We start from the raw sequence: 22,318 nt of genomic DNA on the forward strand, positions 1-22,318 counted from the left end.
AATTTAAGCTCTTCAGCCACCGATGCAAATTTAAGCTCCCAAGTAAATTGCCTAGTTATGAAAACATTACTGCAGGTCTCACTGTGGAAAGGCTTAACCCATCATGCACAGATGATGATACATAGCTTGGACGTAGAGCTCTCTACAGTCCCTGCCTTAAAGACTGCAGCCAATAAGCTAAAACCAGTAACCAAAAGATGGAAATCTGAAAATAAACAAACAAACAAAAAAAAACAACCAAACAAAAAACCAATAAACAAAAAGTCTGAAAAAGACCTAAAATTAAATTTTAAACTGGGAAAATTTATATTTATATTGCATGTTCTGGCCTGAGAACCAGGCAGGGGGAAGATGAGTCTTTCTCATTACATTCTTCAAATTTCCCCAATGAACTAAGATTATAAATACCTAAAAACCTTGAGTCATTTGATCTGAGAATTTTCATGAGAGAAGAGGTGCTGAGACTACAGCATTGTACTGCTGGTGCTGCACCAGCACCCCTGGAATTTAGTGATTATTATTGCACTAAGGAAAAGTCACCATGGAGAAATGTGACCTTTTTCTCTTAATATCCCTGTGCTTTGCTGCCTTCCTGAGCACTGCTTGGTCCTGTTGTACAGTAAGCCCAGTTAATAACAATTTTAAGCTGGGCAATTTCTTTAAGTTTTCCTTTTGCTGCTCTAACTCCTCAAATATTCCACTCCTCAGGATGATGAAGGTCATCAGCAGCCATCTGAGGGCCATCTGTTACCCTGCCTGGAGCAGCACATCTCTGGAGAGCAGAAAGGACCCCCTGATTTTGGGGTACACAGCCACAGCTGTAGCTTTATATCTGAAATTCACGTGAGCAGAGGGGGATAAATAGATGTGCTGAAAACCCAGCACAGGCAGCTCCCAGGAAGCCGTGGAGGTAATTGCAGCAAACCTTTTCAAAAGCTGAGCCACTGGCAATGGAGGGAACAGCTCCAGGGTAAGTCAGTGCATGACAGTACAAAACTCTGCGCTTAGTGGAGCTGAAATTCTCATGATTCTGCCCGGTTGTTGTATTTTAAAACCATATTTGATGGCCTTAAAAATGATAAATATGACCTCGAGGGAATTGCAGAAAAGTTCTCTCTTCCTTTCTCGGTGCTCCTGTCTTCATAAAAACACAGGAAATGTGTTGGTCTCTTTTTCACCTTCAAATTTAGGTGTAAATCTTTCCCCATGAAGCAGAAACCCCAGAGGTGATTAGGTCTTCACAAACAGTAATTGGTTTGATTACTGGGGGTTAACAATAGAACAGGTTAGGATTACTTTTTAAATTAAAATATGCATTTTTCACTACTGAAAGTGTGGTAAGAAAGGTTAGTTTCAATATAATTTCTTAAAATAGTTGGGAAAGAAAAGTGGTTTGAAGTGGATGAAAATTATATTTTTCCATGAAACACATAAAAGTGATTCTTTATTCTGAAATGTAAGACTAAAAATGAGTATGAACTAAGAGAAAGCTTCAGAGAATTAGTGAATAAAAGTATTTTTTCTGAGCTCAACTTTTTGATGTGTGGCTGTTCTCTTTAAAAACCTGGTATTTTATAACCATTTAAAATAGAGAACCTTCCTTTCTTTCAAAATCAATGTCATTTTCACAGGACAGGGAACATATTCTCTTTCTCATCCTGGAATGCAAATCTTCACCTGTATGGGAAATGTGATTTTAAATCCAGACAGACATGTAATTGATGCTGCTGAATTTTAGTGTTTTTGTAGTCAGCCCATTAAAATTGAAAGGGTTTTTTTTAACAATGGCAGAAATTCTAGAGAAGCTGAGAATAAACTTTTTCCAAGAGTTCTGAATCTGTGAGCATTATAAAATAAAACAACATTTCAAAGTACCTCAGGATGAATTCTCTCACTGTAATATTCCATTCCACTCAAACACAGCAAAATTCTCAGTAATAAATTTACCCAGGAACATAATTTATTTTGTAATATGCACTTGTTTCAATATCCCATCACAATCACAAGTTCTGACAGCTCAGCCAAGAAACAAATATTGTATATGTGATCTCCCAGATAAATGAAGCTCTGTGTCTTTCTGATACCTTTGATTAGAAAAGAAATGTTATGTCATATACCAGAACTTCTTACCCTGATGTGGTTGGCAGGAGCCCTGACATAGATCCCTGCTGGTGACAGCGACTCAATATTGGATAAACCATCACTTACAGAAAGGCCAATCATTATGTTGTTACTGATTTTGTTCTCCTCTTCCAGTCCTTCACCTTTAAAAGAAAAAGATATGAAGAAAAAAGAAAGATAAAAAGTAAAAAATAAGAGGAAGAAAAAATAAAAATAAACATAAATGTACATATAGCTGGAAACCCTCTATTCTCATGATTCTCATTTCAATATACACAACTCCAGGCGTTATATTCACATCTATTTCCCTGTACGAGGTATTATATGTGACTGTACCCCAAGTCATATATTCTGGACTGCAAGTTTATGGTAAAAATAAATAAAAGATGTATTATAAAGCAGATTTACAGTTGAGAAAAGAGACTCAGAGTGGTTCAGAGTGGGAAAGAGGCTCACCTATGCACACACAGGCATGCTCCTGGCAGTACTAGAATTCAAAGTCTTTTTTATCTCCTGTCTCCATTGACTGCCCTACTTACATGTAGGAAAATTTCTAAACAGGCTGAAAAACACTTGGTGCACCTCTGCCCAAAACTGGGGGTTGCTCCCCTAAGCAATGGAGTAGGAGAAGAGAAAAGGAAAAATCAATCAAGCAATTGATTAGACAACACAGACCTGCCCCAGATCTAGTTACAGGATAGAAATTGGAAGAAGAAAACAAAATAAATATTTTTTTAAACTACATTGTTAAAAAATGGGCCACCCAATGGCAAGGAGTGGACAGTCCCATACAAGCCAAGTCCAGATAAGGACAAATGGATAGGATAAGGGGAAATGGCCTCAGGTGGCTCTGGGAGAGGTTTAGGTTGGATATCAGGAAAGATTCTTCACCTAAAGGGTGGTCAGGCATTGGAACAGGCAAACCAGGGAAGTGTTGGCCCTGGGACATCCCTGGGAGTGTTGGCAGCCCTGGAGATATGGAACTTGGGACATTGGCAGGGTTAGTTCAATGGCTGAACTTCCAGAACCTTCAAAGAAGACCTTGAAGGTCTTTTCCAGCCTTAATGACTCCATGATTCTATGATCAGCACTGCTGCTCTTTTGGAAGCAGAACACAAAGTGGAATCCTGTGTGGAGTCTATGCATAGGCCATTCTCTCTGGCCTATATTAGGAGTAAATGACATCCATCTAGTTTTGTTTATCCAAATCACATCCACCTAGTTTTTTTCATTCAACAGAAGTCATTACCTTCAAATACACTTGCTCAATTTTCTATTCATAATACAGATCCTTTCCCAAATCATTACTACCCCAAATATAAGCCACTTCACAAAAAAAGCCTGTGCCCTTTGGTTTTTGGGATAGCAATAAATACTTTTAGCCTTCCCTTAGTATTTTGAGGGAATCAGCTTTCTCAAATTTTTCCAATCTCTATGTACTACAATGCTACTACCAGAGCATGAACAAGATCCTAAAAAAGTCCTTTTGACAGCCATAGAGGATTTTGAGGTTTTGACTTTCAAGCTCAGACCTTGTGTGTCAAAAATTTTAAGCAGAGTGACATTTTGTGATGGTCTTGCAAACCCTCTGAAAATAAGGATTTTAGGTGAAATCACTGAGAGAATCCAATTCCAGAGCTGCAAAGAGCTGGCTGTAATAAATATTCCTTCATGGGCAACAAAATTATATATAAATTAATCCATCAGACCCTCTAGAGCTGCTGACAGTGAAGCCATTAAAAGCATCTTGAGGATAAGGTGTATTCAGGCTGAAACTTCAGCTCAGCTCAGAGTCCTTTAACTCAGACACAGATCCCAGCACAAATGAGCCAAGGGATGCCAGAAGCTTGGAGGTCCTGCTTGGCTTTCCCATGGCTGCAAGGGCTCTGTACATCAGCTTGGGCAAGTCCTTGCATCTCTGTGAGCCAGCTCTCTTCATCTGCAAGGTGTGTATAACCACATTGGGTTTATAATCTTCCCTGTTTAAATCATTATATATCACCCCTCATTATGTTTATACACAGCATCCAGCAGAGGAATTTGCTGTGTGTGGGGAACTGCAGGATCAGAACTGAAGGCTTTCTTTTTTTTCCCCTCTGTTTATGTCATAATTGGTCATTTTTATTACATCTCTTATGGAAAACAAAAATCAAGCTATATCTTTAGGTATTCAGGAAACGTGAGATCCCAGCAGAAGATGCTTGAAGTCAGTCTCCTGATGGTTAGTTAGGAGAAATATTTTGTTGTTTAACATTTTTGTTGCTCCAAGCTCCAATTTATTTAAGTGCTAAATCCTCTGGTTAACTTTTAACATATGCTTTCATTCCATTATCTTCGACATCAAATGACTGAAGTTAAAGGTAATACTCTCTTAAATGCCTCATCGAGTTGTGGTCTTAAATATGGCATAATGACTTTTCCAAAGACAGATTAATCAATCACCTAAAAAACAATCTAGTATTTTTTCACTGAAAAATAATTGTTCTCTACCAAGTGAAGACTGACCTGAAGAAAGAGAACTGGTAAAATGGAAGTAGCTGCTAGGAGTTGTGTGTGGAATTGTGGGAGCTTTATTCCAAATTCACTGACACCAGAAATTGCAGAAGATGTCATTAAAGTTCTCAGAGTTCAGTTAAGGATCTGAAAGCATTTCCACGCAAATGGGAATCAGCAGAAGCTGCTGTTGTATGTAGTGTGGATATTTGCCTGCTTCACTTACCCAGGAGGAGCCCATGGCCTGAAATGTTGTAGAAAACATTGCTGTCCACAGTGAGGTTGGAAATCCCTCTCAGATGGAGGCCTTGGCCAAAGGAATCCAGAACACAACAACCACGGATGTACGAGTCTGGAAGAAAGGGAATGAGTGGTGTGAGCACAAATCACCCTGCAGATTGAGGGGAGGTGTTTTACAGCCCTTCTCTAGCCAGGCATGGTGACCTTCCCATCATCCAGATCCTGGCCAGGGCTGCCTTGTGCCACCAGGGAACCCTGAGCCTCCTTTAGTGATGAAGATGGCACAGGTCCCTTCCAAACCAAACCAAACCCAACCCAACCAAACCAAACCCAACCCAACCCAACCCAACCCAACCCAACCCAACCAACCAAACCAAACCAAACCAAAGCATTTTATTATTATGTGAGAGGTGCAAATGTAGCTTAGGAAGGGAAAATCCATTCAGCACCATTAAAACATTCTTTGAGCCCACCTAACTTGCCCCTACCACCACCAGCCTTTAGAGCCCTCACTGCCACTTCCACAGAGGTGGATTTGGCACTTAACAGTGACAAAGGCAAAAGAACTTAATTTGTTCCTTAACCTCTGGGTGATAAAATTAAATGTTGGCCCCTGCAACTAGCCAGCCCTGAGTCATTGGGCTGTCTAGTTGAAGGTGCTCCCTCATGGTGTCTTGGTCTTCCTCATAGTGTCTTGGTGCATTTTTGGGCTCCCTCATAGTGTCTTGGTGCATTCATTTCCAGAGCTACTCTCTTCTACATCAAAAGGGCAGTGTAGCATTAAAAAAAATTATTTTAGGGAGAAGCAGAGATACAAAGGAAATGAAGCAGGTGAAACCACTCTATCACTTGATTTTAGACTAGAGATGAGGGGATTTTTTCACATTTAACAATCCAATTTGCCAATTGACTGAAGAGCCAAGCAGGTTTTGAGGGTGGGCAGGAGAAGGTGGGTATGTCCAGTGCAGGGAGCTCACCTGCCATCCAGGTGTTGCCAGTGACAGTCAGGGCACTGCAAGGATGCTGGAACGCTTGTCCCACGTGGCGGAATTGGATCCCCTGCAGCTGGAGCCGGCTCGCCTGGCCCTGGAAAGCCTCCACAAACACCACGGCCCCCAGGTCCCGAGAGCCCAGCTGCCTCTCACTTCTCTTGTACAAACACCCAGAGTGACCTAGGGCACAACCCAGGGAGAGCTGTGAGTGGCACCTTCTCTGTGGGGTGGGATGTCCAGGGGGAGATCATCCCACTGACGCAGTGAGACGCCAGATCCAGCAGGGATCTGAAACATGGGCCCAAAGGCAACACAGGCAAACATTTTTGATGTTCCTCAAAATAGGTCTGGTTCTTTCCCTAAAAGTCTGGAGATTTGGAGGGAAGTGTATCAAAACAAGCAAAAAACTGTAATCTTATGTCTTGGACAGCTCCTTGCAGTCAATTTTAGATAACTAACTTTAGATAATAAATAATAATTAATTTTAGATAATTAATCAATAATTATGAAGAGGGATTTGACATTGGTTTCCCTTAGGTGAGGTTCTTGAAAAGGAGATTGGGCATGAATATATATAACTAAATTAAGATGAGGCATTTTGGGGTTTTTTTTAACCCCCAATTGTTACTACGCACAATTTCAAGACAATAGAGATTAGGAAGAAATTCTTCCTTGTAAGGGTGGTGAGACTCTGGTACAGGTTGCCCAGAGAAGCTGTGGCTACCTCTGGATCCCTGGAAGTGTCCAAGGCCAGGTTGGACAGAGCTTGGAACAACCTGAGATAGTGGAAGGTGTCCCTGCCCACGGCAGGAGTGTGGAATGAGATGATCTTTAACTTCCCTTCCAACCCAGCCATTCTTGGATTCCATGATATGACAAAAAATTAAATCACAGGGCTGGGCAAAATTCCTGAAAGATCCTTCCATGGGAGTGAGATTTTTTGGTATGAGATTCAGACTATGAATGTGTTACTTGGGCTTGTTCAGTGGAAGAGCAGAGGGGATCTCAAATTCCAGCACTGCCTGCTGATGCCCAGTAATGCTCATTTTTCTTTTAAAGAAGGTAAATTAACCACAAAAAACACTGCTCACTCCTCTTCTGGTGACTCCTCTGAGAAATCCTCCTATCCTTTAACTCAAATAAAATCCTCAAACAGTTAGTGCATTTCAGAGCCTATATTTATGAGTTCCACACAAAATGGACCATAAATCCATGAGTAATATAAGCAGCTGGCTGCTAGATATCAAATGAAGTCTTGTGTCACAGTCTGAAAGCCCAAGGCACTTTTTTTTAAAGGAAACCTTACACCTAGGTTGCCAGATAACCTAACTCTCCTCACATTATAATCACTGTGTCTGATTCTGCTTCTTGAATAGATGGTGTAAATCAGGAATCCACCTGTCAACCTCCATGGCATTTCATACAGGTAAAACTAAAGGAGAACTGAGATATTTAACATTTTTTCACCATTGATACTTTATGCATCACCTGTTATTTTTTCCTTGGCAACCCTAAACACTAAACAACGTCTCAATATTTTACGCTAAAGAGTACAAACAGCATTGGGCTGTTTTGTTTTTCCTCCTTCTTAAAGTGACTAAATAGTAAACACAATTAAAAATTTAATATTTTATGTACACTGAAACATGTTTTCAGAAGATACTCTCTTTTCTACACCCTTAGGCTCAGGCAAAACTAAAGGGTCTTTCCCAAGATGGCTTGAAATAACAATGTGAAAATAATACATCTGAGATATTACAATGAAGTGCAGTTCAACTCCCAAGACTTCACACTTCAATGTCAAACAATGTTTGGAAAGACAAACTCTCTTTCCTGGCATTGGAATTATCTCAAAGTTATCCGAGGAAGAAAGAGTTCTAATACACAGCGAGGCTGCCACAATGGGATTTTAATGGAAGAGTTTTCCTCCCCAGTACATTTCTGTTAGCAAAGACCTCCTCACCTGCATTTGCACACTGCCTGAGGTGGGACATCCTCTCCAGTGTGACATTTCCTTGAACAACCACCCTTCTGCTGACCAGTGCCACCACAGCACTGGAAGGCAGACCTTGGCCATTGCCCCATTCCTCTCCAGCACTGTGGGGGTACCTAACAAAAGACAAAAAATATCATCTGCACCTACCAGATGGAGAGAATTACATTATTATTTCTTGTTTTTTATGTTTATGACCATAACCTCCCAAATTCTGAGCTGGCTTCAGTCATTTTCTCAGCAGGGACAGTGGCACAATCAGTGCTAGATAGGCTTTTCCTTGTCTGATGTTTGCTTTCATCTTTTTGTTTCACAAGCTCTCAACCCTTCCTTAGATTATGTATATTGTATTATATTGTGTTGTGTTATTAGGAAAAGGCTTTTCATCCAGAGGGTTGTTGGGCACTGGAACAGGCCCCTCAGGGAAGTGATTAGAGCCCCAGGGCTGCCAGAGCTCAAAACATATTTGGATGACACTTCCAGGCACATGGTGGAGATTTTGGAATTTCCCTATGCAGGGCCAAGAACTGGATTCAATGATTCTTGTGGGTCCCTTCCAATGGAGGATATTCTGTGAGTCTATGAGATTTACAACAATATGTTTCACCCTTCGATTTCTCTTCCCAAAACAGGTTTGGATGAAAACCATCAGAATGTTTTTCTTCAAGTGCAAATTATTTCTGAAAATAATTCCCTTAATCTTCCTGTGCACTGGAGTTAGGTTGCCTCTAGATAGATAAAGCAATAAGTGCAGTTTTCAGTCTGTCCAAGATCTCCATGCGCAATACATAAAGAAAGTGTAGGGCAGTGAAATTAACACTCACTGAAAATATGGAAGCAGATTTCCATAGTAAAAAAATTTACTTTGAGTGTATCACTTAAGAAAATCAGCCCAGAACAGAGGATTTTTTTTTTACACAAGTCATACATTTCTTCTGAAAAATATGCACTTTCTCAAGGAATTGAATATACAGGAAATTTCTTTGTCATTCCTATACTGACACCACTGGACTTTGCTGGCCATCAGTGTTTTCTGCTTCAAAGGTTTTCTGAGTTACAAGGGGATGATACAGAATTTAAACATAGAATTTAAACATTCAGGATTGAACGTCCACTACCTTTAGGGGGAGTGAGGAACTGAAATATCACTGGCCACCTTTATTAAAGGGATTTATATAGTTATTATGTCCCACAGGGAACAGCAAATCCTGACTTTGATCAAATTTTCTCCTTGTTTAGCTCTCTGCTACAAAAATCTCCTGAAAGGATACCTGAGTGGTGATCTGAGGTGCAGCTCTGTGTTGTTCACAGACTGGATTACAGCCATTTCCTCCTGCTGCTGTGCATCTCCAAGGCCTGAACTTCCCACCAGGATTTCATCACCAGGTTGCCAATCAACAGGTTCCTGGAGCACCAACCGTGTGTCGCTGGCATTAGCTGATGATTTCAAGTGTGTGAAAACTACTTTGGGCATCCAGCCTGAAAAGAACAAGTTAAAAAAAGTTAAAAGGCAAGTCAATCCACTTAAAAAAAACAAAGAAAGAAACAAAGAGGAGTAGCATTCTCCTGGTTCAAGGCTGGGTTGGATAGGACTCAGAGCAACCTGGTCTAATGGGAGCAGTCCCTGTTGATCACAGGGGGGTGGAATGAAATTCTCTTTAAGGTTCCTTCCAACCAAAACCATTCAATAATTCAATGATTCTATGAAATCTGTGTGTAACAAGCCCTAGTAATGAAAAATCTTGCCCTATAACCCTCCTTTCTTCACTTAATGAAGTTTGCTTTAACTTTTGACATTTCCCTCTCAGGCTTTGGAAAAGATTGGTCCAGTGAGGTCCAACACACTGAACACCATCAGGGGAGAGCGTGTGCCTCACACATCCACCTTTGGAATACTTTTATTCCCTCCCTTGCAGTAGATCATCATTTACCTTTAGCCCACAGCAAGGTGCTGAACTCCTTGGTCATACTGCAGGAAAGTAATAACAGCAGAAATCTCTGAGTGTAGAGGTTGCATCCAATAAATCATTTTCAAATTATTTTAAGCAAACTTCTCTGTCCATATCCTGTTTCACTTTCTTGTTCCTTATACTCCAGTGTCTTAATTACTTACATAATAATGTCTCAACTATTTCCTTAATGAAGATGGAAACAAGAAATAGCACCTTCAAGATAACAAATTCACAACAGAATCACAGAAGAATAAAATCTTTATACTCTTTTATCTTGAAGTTTACGTGAGCACCTGCTCTGTGTGTCAATGATGTACTCTAAACCTGAGATACTTCTGTATCATTACATTTTCTTAAATCAAACTTGAAATTTCTCAACTTCCAGCTAAGAAAATCTCCCAGACATTTCAAACTGTTTTAGAAGGCATCAAATATTTCCTGCTGCTCAGCTCAGCCCTGTGAGGTGCATCTGGCTTTCTATGTCTTATTCTGAGCTCCTCAGGACAAGAGAGATATGGAGCTCCTGGAGTGGGTCCAGTGCTGGGTGGCAAAGATGATGGAGGGACTGGAGCATCTCCCTGAGGAGGAAAGGCTGAGGGAGCTGGGGCTGTTCAGCCTGGAGAGGAGGCACAGCTGAGAGGGGCCCTCAGCCCTGGGTGTCCCTGTGTGCAGGGAGGGGCAGAGCAGGGCCCAGGCTCTGCTCCAGGGCCCAGCAATGGCACCAGAGCCACGGGCAGGGACTGAGCCCAGCAAGTTCCACCTGGACAGGAGGCAGAACTTCTTTCCTGTGCAGTGACCTACACTGAACAGATTGTCCAGAGAGGCTGTGGAGTCTCCTCACTGGGTGTATTCCAGAACTGCCTGGATACAATCCCATGCCCTGTGCTCTGGGAAGGCCCTGCTGGACCAGGTGAGCCAATGTGGTCCCCCCCAACCTGACCCATCCTGGGATTCTGTGAAACCAATTCAGAAGCTGAAATGCAGTAGGACACATAGCGCACTGGAGGTGCCAATGGAACCAGAACAGGAATGACTCTGTAGCAGCCCCCAGACCATGTGGACCCTGCATCCTCAGCACCTACATCATTCACCCTACAGCTCTGCTTCTATAGGGCCACACTGTTTTCTAATGCAGACCTAGACAAAGCCCACCTTTCACCATTCACAGACATCAAAAACCTCATCCTCAATACAGCTCAAAAAACCCTCTTAATACCCTCCTATGTGCATTCTTTTACCGGCAGTGCTCATAAATTTCATTAATTTACCTTCTTCCACTGAGCGATTCTTGTGAATTTTTAGGTCTGGCATAAAGACTGGCAGCAGCTATCTGCATGTGGAGCACTGCACAATTTCTCTCCAGCTCTGGCCATTTTGTTTCTGGTGTTGATTTGTGTGCCTGTGTTAATGTGTGTTCTCATGCATCTGTGTCCAGACACACAACTGACCCCTGTGGAGTTCATCTGTCACCCACACTCCACAGCAGCACTGCTGGGCAACAGCTCTTGTCACTGAGGAGTAGGAAACACCATTCTGCATTCAAAGCATGCTCCAATGGAAAAGGCTTTTTTCAGGCTTCTTTCCACTTTCCAGCTCTGACTCAAAAATTTTTACCAAAAATATTCTCAATTATTTGGGGTTTTTGTTTCTAAAAAAATATTCAAGGCATCCAAACATTCCCTCATTTCCTTTATTTCCTTTTTCTTGTTTTTCACCTCTTACTGTGTTCAGCTACTTCTCTCCCATTCCACAGTTTGTTGTACCTTTTTTTCCTGATGATCTAGGTGGGGAGGGATATTTCTCTGCATGTTCAAAATCTACTTTCAGTTTGCAGTAAGTTCTGTATGTTTTTGTTAGGGAAAACCAAACCAAACAAACCAACAAATCTAGTAGATCCCACTTTCACATAATCATAAAATCATTAAGATTAAAAAAGACCTGTGAGGCCATCAAGTCCAACCATTTATTCAGTTCTTTCATGTCTACCACCAGCCATGTCCCTAAGCACCACATTTATCCATTTTCTTGTTTCCCATTTATATTCCCACATACAACACCTCCAGGTCAGAATCTCCTCTGCTTCCAGCAGCACAAGTGACACACAGGATATGGTCAGTGACACCTTTCTGGTGTCAATGAGGGACCATAACTGAGGCTTCTTTGCCTTAATTATAATATATTCCCCTTGAAAACAAACTCTATTTTGATTAAAACATGCAAAATTCATAAAATAACCTTCAGTGCCTGGGTTTGGGCTGTGCAACAGGTAAATAAATTACCTGTTTGAGGGGAAAGTGTTTAAAAGACCAACAGCTGTGATGTATTTAAATTATTTCTTCCCCCAAAATGTACTGAGCAGAAACACTCCAAATGCTGAAAAATAGATGAATCTGTATAACTCCTTAATTATTGAACTCATTTTTAATAATTAACTAAGCACGAGTTGGAAAAAAATCCCCATCTTGAGATCTAAAGCAGAAGAGACTTCATGTTAAAGGTACAGGACAGAGCCCTCAGATACAAAAAGCTGTTGCAGGCAATACAAGAATTGAGCACTTTGGTAGATGAATTAACAGAACACCCTTAAATATGGAGCAGAGAAGAATGGTGCAGCCTATGAATGCAATGGATTTGAAAATTAATTCCAAATTAATTAATCACAGATCTTAAGACTGGAAATATCTTGGCATCAGGACTCTGGTGATGCTTCCTGTTAGAAGCATAATGTGAAGTTGCAGTCTTGTATGGACCTGGTAAAATTATTAAGAATGGAACAATTCTGATGTGTACAATGCCACTCTTGATGAAAATCAGTATAAATTTAATTTCTTATGGCCTCTAACACAAAACATTTCATAAATCAGTGTGGGATGGTATGTCACTTACCTAGGTGGTTTCACCCAGTCCTAAGTAGTGATAGGAGAACCAAAAGCTACTGATAGAACAAGGAGAAAGAGCTTTAAACTATGAGAGGAGACATTTAAATCAGATATTAGGAAGAAATTCCCAAGTCAGAGGGAGGTCAGGCCCTGGCACAGGTTAACCAGAGAAGCTGTGGCTGCCCCTGAATCCCTGGAAGTGTCCAAGGCCTGGTTGGATGAGGCTTAGAGCAATCTGGGATGGTGGAAGGCAAAGGGCTGGAATTAAATGAGTGTTGAGGTCCTTGCCAACTCAAACCACTCCATGATTCTAGGTACCTCAACAGGAGATGTGAATTTGACATTTACAGAAATATCTCCAAGTCACATCAAAACTGAGCAAAGTAGCAAAGTGTGTCAGGGCACACACCTCCAGGGTCACAGCAAAATCTGTCCACAGAATGTAAAACAGGCACTGGACTGAGTGGTGTAGGTTTAAACAAATTAGGCCATTCTTTACAATCCTTTGATTACAAAAGACATGAGCAACATTTCCTCTTCCAGGTGTACAGTAGGTGATACAGAGGGCACTGAAAACTTCATCTGGATGTTTGATATCCATCTCTGGTCACTCAGCTTTGAAAGCAGAAGCTGCTACAGTTGGAAACACTGAAATAAAGGGGTTTGAAAGAAATTACTACAGAGTAAGGAGAGGGGGTCTGAGAATTTGCATGACAAGGTGCTTTCATGGAAAACAGATGTCCCTGACCTGAAAACAAGACTTTTTGGAGTATTTGTTGTTAGCTAACTTTAGACATCCTTGGAACCTCCTAACCAAGCCTGACACCAGGCAGTGTGAGCCCCATCCAGAGTCAGGCAGAGCTGGAAAATAGGGTTTACACATGGGAGTGCTGGTACAAACAGGAATCTTTTAAAGGTTTTAAGAGAACTGGTTCCAGTTCTAAGCCATGGTTCTCTTGGTTTTTTTCCCAAAAATTGTTTAAATGTTATTTTAAAAATTTCCCCTCTTTGTCATAGGGCAGAAGGGTTTGAATCCTTCTCCTCTGACACCCAAGACCATGCTGCATCTCATTTTTGTTTCTTTTTACCACAAATCAATTAACTCAGTTGTGAACACACAGTTGTTTAGGGTGTTGACAAACTATAAAGCTCTTTTACACCTTCTGACTGTTTATTGGCATTTTAAAGTTGAGGTAATGAGATCCCTTTATTCCACAAAAGGAATTTATGAGAACTGCAGGGCTCAGACAGAAAATCTACTTACTGGGAATGCACAAATTACACTGCATACAATTTGTCAATCTGTTGTAGCTATACTGTAAATCTTTAGTGTAAATGGGAATAGGAGCTTTCAGTTTCTAGGAACAAAGTGAAAAGAAACTAATTTTTTCCTACCCCCCAACAAAAAAACCCCAAAAACAAACAAACAAAAAAACAAACCCAAAAAACAACCCACACCAACTTTTCAAGAGACATTAATAATATAATTCAATGGACTACAACTGTTTGGTTTTTTTTTTAAGAATAGAAAACCCCTCACCTATGGCACGGAGTTGAAACTAGAAGACCTTTAAGGTCTTTTCCAGCCCAAACCATTTTGTGACTCTATGATTGTTTCTGGTTATAAAATCCAACACACTTTCCTGCAGCATTTCTGGTGTCAGACTATCTTAGGAATATAGCTTCCTCTCCATTGTCATAATCCCTTATCATTATTATCACCTTTTCCTGACCCAAAATGCACTTCCTAATCAAACTTAACTTGACTATTCCTAAAACTTTCAAATCTCAAAGTGATAGCTGGCAGTATTGCCATTGGAAACTGGTGCTTCAGGAAAATGATGAGTTTTTAAAAATGTATTTTTGATCCATGACAAAGACATTTTGCTGCTGTTGTTTCAGTTAATAAAACAAGCCATAAAAATTATAATGGATTAAATTCTTCAAGTTAAAATAATAGAAAATTTTTTCCAGAAAGCCTCTTTAGTCAGGATAGCACACAGGTGTGCTGCTGCAACTCTCTATGGCCAAATGGATCTTCAAGTGACAGATCCTTAATTAAGGACTAGGAAAAAATATTTCATGAACCTGTATTTTATACTTTAAAAAATAAAAAATGTCACAGCTACATCAGCTCTTGCAGTGACCACTCCAGTCACTGACCATAAAGTGTTTGTTTCAAAAAGGGAATCAAAAAAGAAGAATGAAACTTGCTTTCCTATCTTTTTAAATGTACTAAAAAACATTTGCTTGAACTGTGAGCTGTCAACCCTCTGGACTTGAATGTTTCCAGATATTTTTGCTCTCTGTTAATTCCAGTCCTAGGTATACTCCACAAGAATTTGTATGTTTTTAGCTTATTTTTCAATGAGAGGAGTTTGTTAGGGTTTGGGGTTTTTTTGTTAGGGTTTTGTTTTTGTTGTTTTTTTTTTTTTCCTAAGATGCTGCACATCTTAGAAACACAGGGACATCTCTGCCAAGAACTGAGAGCTGCCTTCCCACCCCTGTGCAGTCCTGCAGGACTCACTGCTGTGTGTGGGCAGCTCCTGGGGAGATGCAGAACAGCTCTCCTGCCACTGCACTGAGCTTTTCATCCCCATCCTGAGGTGAAATGGAAGGTCCTTTCTGATTTATAACTGCTTGTTAACCCTTAGGATTTATAATTGTTAACCCTTAGGACCCCCAAGAGTTTATCAGCTCTTTGACAAGAAGCTGCAGCAGGACCACACTGGGTGTTTTAGGTGGATTCAAATCATAGTTTGGAATCAGAGTCAGAGGATGGTTTGGGTTGGAGGGGTTCTTTAAAAGTCATCTAGTCCAGCTCCCTTCCTCCTGTTGAAGGAGCAGGAGCACCAGCTGGATCAGGTTGCTCAGAGCCCCATCCCACCTGATTTTGAATCTTCTCTCAGTGAGCAAAAATGAAAAATCTGACATCATCTCGACAAGAGGACAAATGGAATAATTTTTTTTTTCTCCACTGGGAGATATCCCTGAAAGTGACCTAGTCCTGCTGAAAGTTTCCTGTTCATGAAACTGCAGTTTTAACTTAAATCATTTCCACCTGAATATCTTTCAACAGCACCCTGGAGAAAGCAAGGATTATCATGTCCTTTTTGTGGAAGTGCTCAAGGTGAGGTTGGATTGAGCTTGGAGAACCTGGTCTAGTGGAAAATGGATTTGGAATGAAATGAGTTTAAGGACCCTTCCAACACAAACCATTCCATGACAATAGGATCTTACTGAGATTGTTGCCCTTTTCTAACAATTTACATTGCAACAAATGTACTTCCTTGCATGCTGTCCTATAAATGCACAAATTTCCAAACATTCCCTTTAATCAGACATTCCCCAGTCCCTTTTTAAGTCACATCAGTCCTGAAAACAGGAAAGATATTCCTGTAATGCTATTGCATAAACCAAAATCCATGCTCCACACCTAGAATGAGCTCACAACCAAAGATGCTGAGGAGGAAAAGGTCCTTAGACAGATCCAGGAACAAAGAGCTCCAGCTGTGGCAGCCAAGGACAGGGGATCCTGCAGGGAGCTGCAGACATGATCTAGTGACACTTTGTGTGATTGCCAGATCATCTCCTGTGCTGCTGTGGAGTGAGACAGGGCATCTCTCCCTGCAGGAGGGGGAATGTGGGGCAGGACAACCATTGCCAGGCTAAGATCAGCTCCCTGTGTCCCCAAAATGTGGAGGAGGAGAACTCAGCGCCAGGAAAAGTGATGGTGAGCCCAAAGGGAGGGTCCCTGCCTGGCTGAGCCTGCAGCTCTGGGCAAAGTCAGGGCTGAATCCAGGCCCCTCAATTTGCCAAACTTCTCAGAATCAGAGAATCACTCAGGTTTGAAAAGACCTCCAAGACTGAGTCCAACCTGTGACCAAGCCCTGCCTTGTCAACTAAACAGGAGCACTGAGTGCCACGTTGTTGCGGTGTGTTGCAATGTCCTGTTTTAAACTTCCGGGTCCCTTCCCAGGTGTGCCTATGCCTCTCTCCCTTCCCCCTTGCCCCCTTGCTGAGTGAGTCCTGTCAATCAGGCTTAAGATTCCAGCAAGGCGTCATGTGGTTGGTCCCTCAGCCCTGGGGGACCTTGGATAGGCATCCCTAGTCACTTGAGACCCTGCCCCTTTCATCTGGTTGGTAGCTCACCTGTCCCCTCCCCTTCCCCTGTCCCTGAGCTTAAAAGGTTAATGAGACCATGCGGCCTCTATTCTGTTGGCAGCAGTTGCCCCGGTTCAGACTTCTGTAACCATGGAATAAACATCTGGCAACCCTCCAGCGGAATCCACTCCTTTTTTCTCTTCACCATCGCCAGAAGCTCTCTCTCCTGAGGTAAACGGAGTCCCTGACAAGCCTGGACTTGCTCAGTGCCCTGCTGCAATCTCCAGCAGCCAAGGTATCTCTGGGGTAAAGCACCACAGAAGCCGCCTTTGGCTCAGCAGCGAGGGTCACACTGACCCAGGCACAATCTAACTGGTTATATTGGGATTCTTATTCCAATACCACGTCCAGTTTTTTCTTGAACACTTCCACCACCTAACTGGGAAGCCCAAACTTCTTAGCTTTTCTCCTCTCCCGGATGGAAATTAACCCTGAATTTGCTGCTGGGTGTTCTCTTCCTTCAGCCAATAACCTGGGTTTTGTTGGCACCAGAATTGGAAGCAGTATTTTGATGTTGCATTCAAAAATTTGAAGGAGGAAATTATTTAAAAATAATTTAATAAATAATTTAATAAATAATTTAATAAATAATTAAACAATTAAATATATAATATGCCTCCATATTTGTAACAACCCATAGACCTGCACTTGATCAGGAATCACAAGGAAATTATATATAGGTATATTAGCTATGGTCTATATATGTATTCTAGTCTATCATATTTTATTCTATTCTCTTCCTGTATGTAGTGTGTATTGTATTATATTGTACTAATATCTTTACTACCTATAGATATATATATTTATCTTTATTATATTATTATTATATATTATATTAATTATATTTTTATAATTATAAATATATATATAAATATTTATAATTTATAATTATATATATTATTTTTATTTATATATATAATAGATTCTATATTCTTATATACATCTTTATTATATAATGTATATTAGTGTCCATCTCTTTGTCCTCTTTTCATCCTGTTTTTCCCAGTAAGATCAGCACCAAAACAAAAATCAGCTGATTAAAGCTTATATCAAAGATAATAGATGCATTTCTGCTAGAAAGAAGGGAAAACTGTGAAAGACACAGCAGCTTGCCCTGAACCCAACTCTTTTTTTTTTTCTCCCCCCATCTGCTAGGTCTTTAAAATCTAATGGTCATCTTATATTTGTGAATAAGAAAGTGAAGGCACAAGTCATTGTACATTAGTTACTCCATGGGAAGTGCCTAAGTGCAGTTTCTTACCCCTGGTGAACACGAGGGGATTCCAGGCAGCTCAGCCTTCTGTTCCAGAGCCATCTGTTTTAATGCATCATGTTAAAGTCAAGGTCTTAGAGGGGAAAAACACTGTCACAGGAGGAAAAAAGGCTCCTGAGCCCCCACACAGAATAACTGGCACCTAAGGAAAACCGACCTATGGGAGCAAGCTCAGGAAATCATGGAGTTCAGGTAGTGAAAAATAGCATTTACTGAATAGATGCATTTCAGTGGAGTAAAAAATAATTTTTTCTCTAACAGATCTCTGCACCCTATCTTGAATCCCCCTGCTACAGATTTTTTTTTGCCTTATTTTTTTCCCCTGGGAAGCTTTTCTTTTTAATATGTGAGTAAAGCAGAACAAATTCTCTCATGTTGTCTATGATCTCTTAATCTCAAACTCAGCACAGATACATAACACTGCCTAATGGAGGCAAAGCAAGAGGCATTTGATTAAATGTTTGATCTCTGGAGGAATGCACAGGCTTTGTAGAGCACAGTGAACAGCTCACAAATATTTTGTGTTTTATTATTGATTAAAAGCAATTAAAATTAATAATTGGTTCAACTGATAAAAAATACTTTTTTTTTTTCCTGAGCTAACCCTGAAAAAGTATCAGATTGCTGTGGCTGCAGAGAAATCTGGGATAGAAGGCATGCAGATTTATCTCTAAAATATAATTTACTCCATTGCAAATGCAGGGACATTCTTTTCAGTAGGACTGGCCATGATTTCAGAGCACACTAGTGACTATTGACACCTCTGTTTAAATTATCCTGATTACAAATAAGTTATTAAACCAAAACTGTCAGGACATTGTTTTTTTCTTTACCACACACCTTTTATAGTTTGGACAAGGTGAATGCAAATGTTTTTAATCTGAAGTGTAACATTTTTCATCTAAGTGAGGGGAATACATATTTTTAGTCAAAATTCAGGGAAGAGGCTCATGGAATCACAGAATCTCAGGAGGTTTTGTGTTGAAAGAGACCTTAAAGATCCAGTTCCAACTCCTGCCATGGGAGGAACACCTTCCACTAGAATAGGTTGTTCACTGCTCATATTCTTTCCCACCAGAGCGCTGACACAAAGTTTTAGATAAATGCCTAACAAAGGAATGCTGGTTTTTTTTTTGGAAAGAGTGACAGAGTGACAGTCTGTTTCAGGGGGATGCAATGGAATAATGACATAGCTCCACAGGACTGCTGAAGATAAAAATATAAATTTAAAATATTTCAGTTTGTGGCAACATCTCTGCTGTGGAGCCAGGCTGGGAGAGCTGTGGGTGTTCAGCCTTGAGAAGAGAAGGCTCCAGGGAGAACTCAGAGCCCCTTCCAGTGCCTAAAGGGGCTCCAGGAGAGCTGGAGAGGGACTGGGGACAAGGGTGTGGAAGGACAGGACAAGAATAAATGGTCTTAAGCAGAAGGAGGGTGGGTTTAGATGGGATATTGGGAAGGAATTCTTCCCTGTGAGGGTGGTGAGGCCCTGGCACAGGGTGCCCAGAGAAGCTGTGGCTGCACCTTGATCCCTTTGGAAGTGTCCAAGACCAAGTTGGACAGGGCTTGGATCAACGGAGGATAGTGGAAGGTGTCCCTGCCCATGGTTGGGGGTGGAACTGGATGGTCATTAAGGCCTCTTCCAACCCAAACCATTCCAGTATTCCATTATGAGAGTGTTAGGACCACAAGATCAGGCTGTCACAAGGACAGTTTGGGTGCTCTTTGTTCTGATGCAGCATCTCCACTCTGCACCCAGTTCCTGCCCCCACTCAGCATCCACTGGTGCCTCCAGCTTCCCTGGGAAGGACAAAGGCACAAGAACAGCCAAGGCCACCACGGTGAACTCCTCTCCCGGAGCTTGTCAGGAGAGTTTCTCAGGGAATAGAGCACGAACGGAGCTGGAGACAGTGATAAATTTCCCTTCTGAACAATCAATAAAACTCTCTCAGCCCTGCTCAGGCCCCTACTGCCATAATTACATTGTCAAAAAGTGGAGTTGCCCTGGCTGGCTGAAGCCCCCTCTCCAAGTGACGGGTGACTGACAGGCAGTTTATGGGTGGCACGCTCTGACTGGCAGGGGAGTTGGCCAAAGCCAAAGGCAACAGTGAAATTTCCCAGTCTGCTACAAGCACAGGAGCAAAGGACTGCCACTCATGAGGGAATTGTGGGAAACCCTTAGTCATATTAACATATCAAAGTGAGGAGATGACAGCGCTTACTAAACAATCTGAACTCAACCAGAGCTGCAGAGCATCCCCCAGCACTCCCAGCCTGAAAGAGAAAAGGAATTAAAATGTGCTCAACCCTGTCTTTGCCAAGACAGCCAGGAATTTGGAAACATGCTTATTTAATGATTTTGATCTGAGATAACATATATATTCATGTGTATAAATGTATCTCACAAATGGGTATTGCAAAGCATGTCAGCCTCTTTCACATATATATATTTATATGAAAGGGGCTGTCATGCTCTACAATTTGTTCTGTACCACAGACCAGACTGATGCTAAATTGAAGACAGAACAGCAGATTTTTTTTTCCATGTAAGCAATATGAACCCAGTAAAAGACCCCACTACTTTCTGTCATGTTCAGAAGCAGGCTTCTACTGCTTCTATGTTAAATTGCAAATTACATGGTTTGAATGAGCAATAATTGCAGCCATGCACTGGGACTGCGTGTTGAGCAGAGCTTAAAAGTGACTTCATAGCTACTCTGGATATGTTGAATAAGAAATTGATATGATTTCTTGAGTAAGAATTGATTTTGAGTAATAATAATAAAATAAGAGTTGGCATTGTTCAGCCTGAAGAAGAGAAGGATCAGGGAGGACTTAAAGCCCCTTCCAGTGCCTAAAAGGGCTCCAGGAGAGCAGGAGAGGGACTGGGGACAAAGGTCTGGAGGGACAGGACCAGGGAAATGGCTTCAAACTGACAGAGGGCAGAATTAGATGGGATATTGGGAAGAATTCCTTCCCTGTGAGGGTGGTGAGGCCCCGGAACAGGGTGCCCAGAGAAGCTGTGGCTGCCCCTGGATCCCTGCAAGTGTCCAAGGCCAGGCTGGATGGGATCCTGAGCAACCTGAGATAGAGGAAAGCATCCTTGCCCATGGAATAGGGGTGGACTAAATGGCTTTAACATCGTTTCCCACAAAAGCCTTTCAATAATCCAGTAATTGATAAGAAAATTGAAACCAAGATTTTTTTCCACTAAGGGTTATGCCCCATTTGACTCTGTATATCTCCATCCAGGTAATACTTGGATTGCAGACCTCATCCTCTTGTTTTCCTGGGAATTGAAGACTCACTGAGAATTATGGCACTGAGTAAAATGGATAAATTATCATTGAGAAAAGACTCAAAGGTAGTAATGTGGATGCCTGGGTTTGCCTCCCTCCATCACATTGTCCAGGTAAGACTGCAAAATGTGCTCTGCCCTATTTGTCATCAGTTTTGTGGGTGATGGAGTCACCAAGGCAGAATTGATACAGGCTTGGAATAGAAAGCAGAAGTAGCATAGGAGGCACAGCTGCCTAAAGTTGCTACTGGCTTTTTGCTAGAAAACAAAAAGCATGGAAAAGTGAAGGCTCATGATGTAAAGGGCTGGCAATCTAAAGACAGAATCCTGGCTTACAGGGGTCAAACCAAGAATAGAAGGATACTTTAAAGTGTCAGAAGACACAGAAAGTGAAGCAGCAAAAAGCTGCTATGAAGCAAATTCAAATCTCAATACTTTTCTTTAAAAGGGGGGAAAAAAATGGATGATTAACCAAATTAATCCCCTGGAAAAAGCCTCTAAGGAAGAAGCTAGTTTCTGTCTCCCTTGACATCCTCAAAGACCAAGCCTTTCTGGAAGGCAAGCTTTAATCTAGGGGGAATTTCTGAGCTCAGGGCTGGGATAACTGTGTGAAACTCAATGGCCAGTAACAGACAGTCAATTCAGCCAAGATGCTCTAATAGCCCTCCTTCACAGAGACCCTCCAGGAAATGGGGTAGAAATGCTCTGCAAAGTCACTTCACTGAAATTATTGAAGCCTTTTACAGGCAGTAAATAATTGAGCCTTGCTGTGTCTCAGTGAAGGGATCAAGAGCACCTGACACGGTGCTGAGGTGCAGCCCCATCTCTCCTTCCTCAGCACCTGTTCATCTCTCCTGATTCACAAAAGCATCTTCTCACTGACTCCCCTCCAAACCCGACCTCTCCCAGCCTTGCT

General features: G+C 41.4%; 1 protein-coding gene across 1 annotated transcript in view; it reads right to left on the reverse strand.

The window, feature by feature from the left end:
- The window catches only part of PKHD1 (PKHD1 ciliary IPT domain containing fibrocystin/polyductin), a 238,581-nt gene that overhangs the window by 124,678 nt on the left and 91,585 nt on the right, over nt 1-22,318 (reverse strand). The window contains exons 37-41 of the mRNA XM_064707121.1: nt 9,111-9,318; nt 7,810-7,955; nt 5,832-6,026; nt 4,841-4,966; nt 2,131-2,264 (exon numbers count right to left, since the gene is read on the reverse strand). Of these exons, the coding sequence (XP_064563191.1) occupies nt 2,131-2,264; nt 4,841-4,966; nt 5,832-6,026; nt 7,810-7,955; nt 9,111-9,318 (809 nt within the window). The remainder of the gene's footprint in view (nt 1-2,130; nt 2,265-4,840; nt 4,967-5,831; nt 6,027-7,809; nt 7,956-9,110; nt 9,319-22,318) is intronic.

The sequence above is a fragment of the Zonotrichia leucophrys genome, chromosome 3, assembly GCF_028769735.1.
Source record: "Zonotrichia leucophrys gambelii isolate GWCS_2022_RI chromosome 3, RI_Zleu_2.0, whole genome shotgun sequence".
Classification (NCBI taxonomy): domain Eukaryota; kingdom Metazoa; phylum Chordata; class Aves; order Passeriformes; family Passerellidae; genus Zonotrichia; species Zonotrichia leucophrys.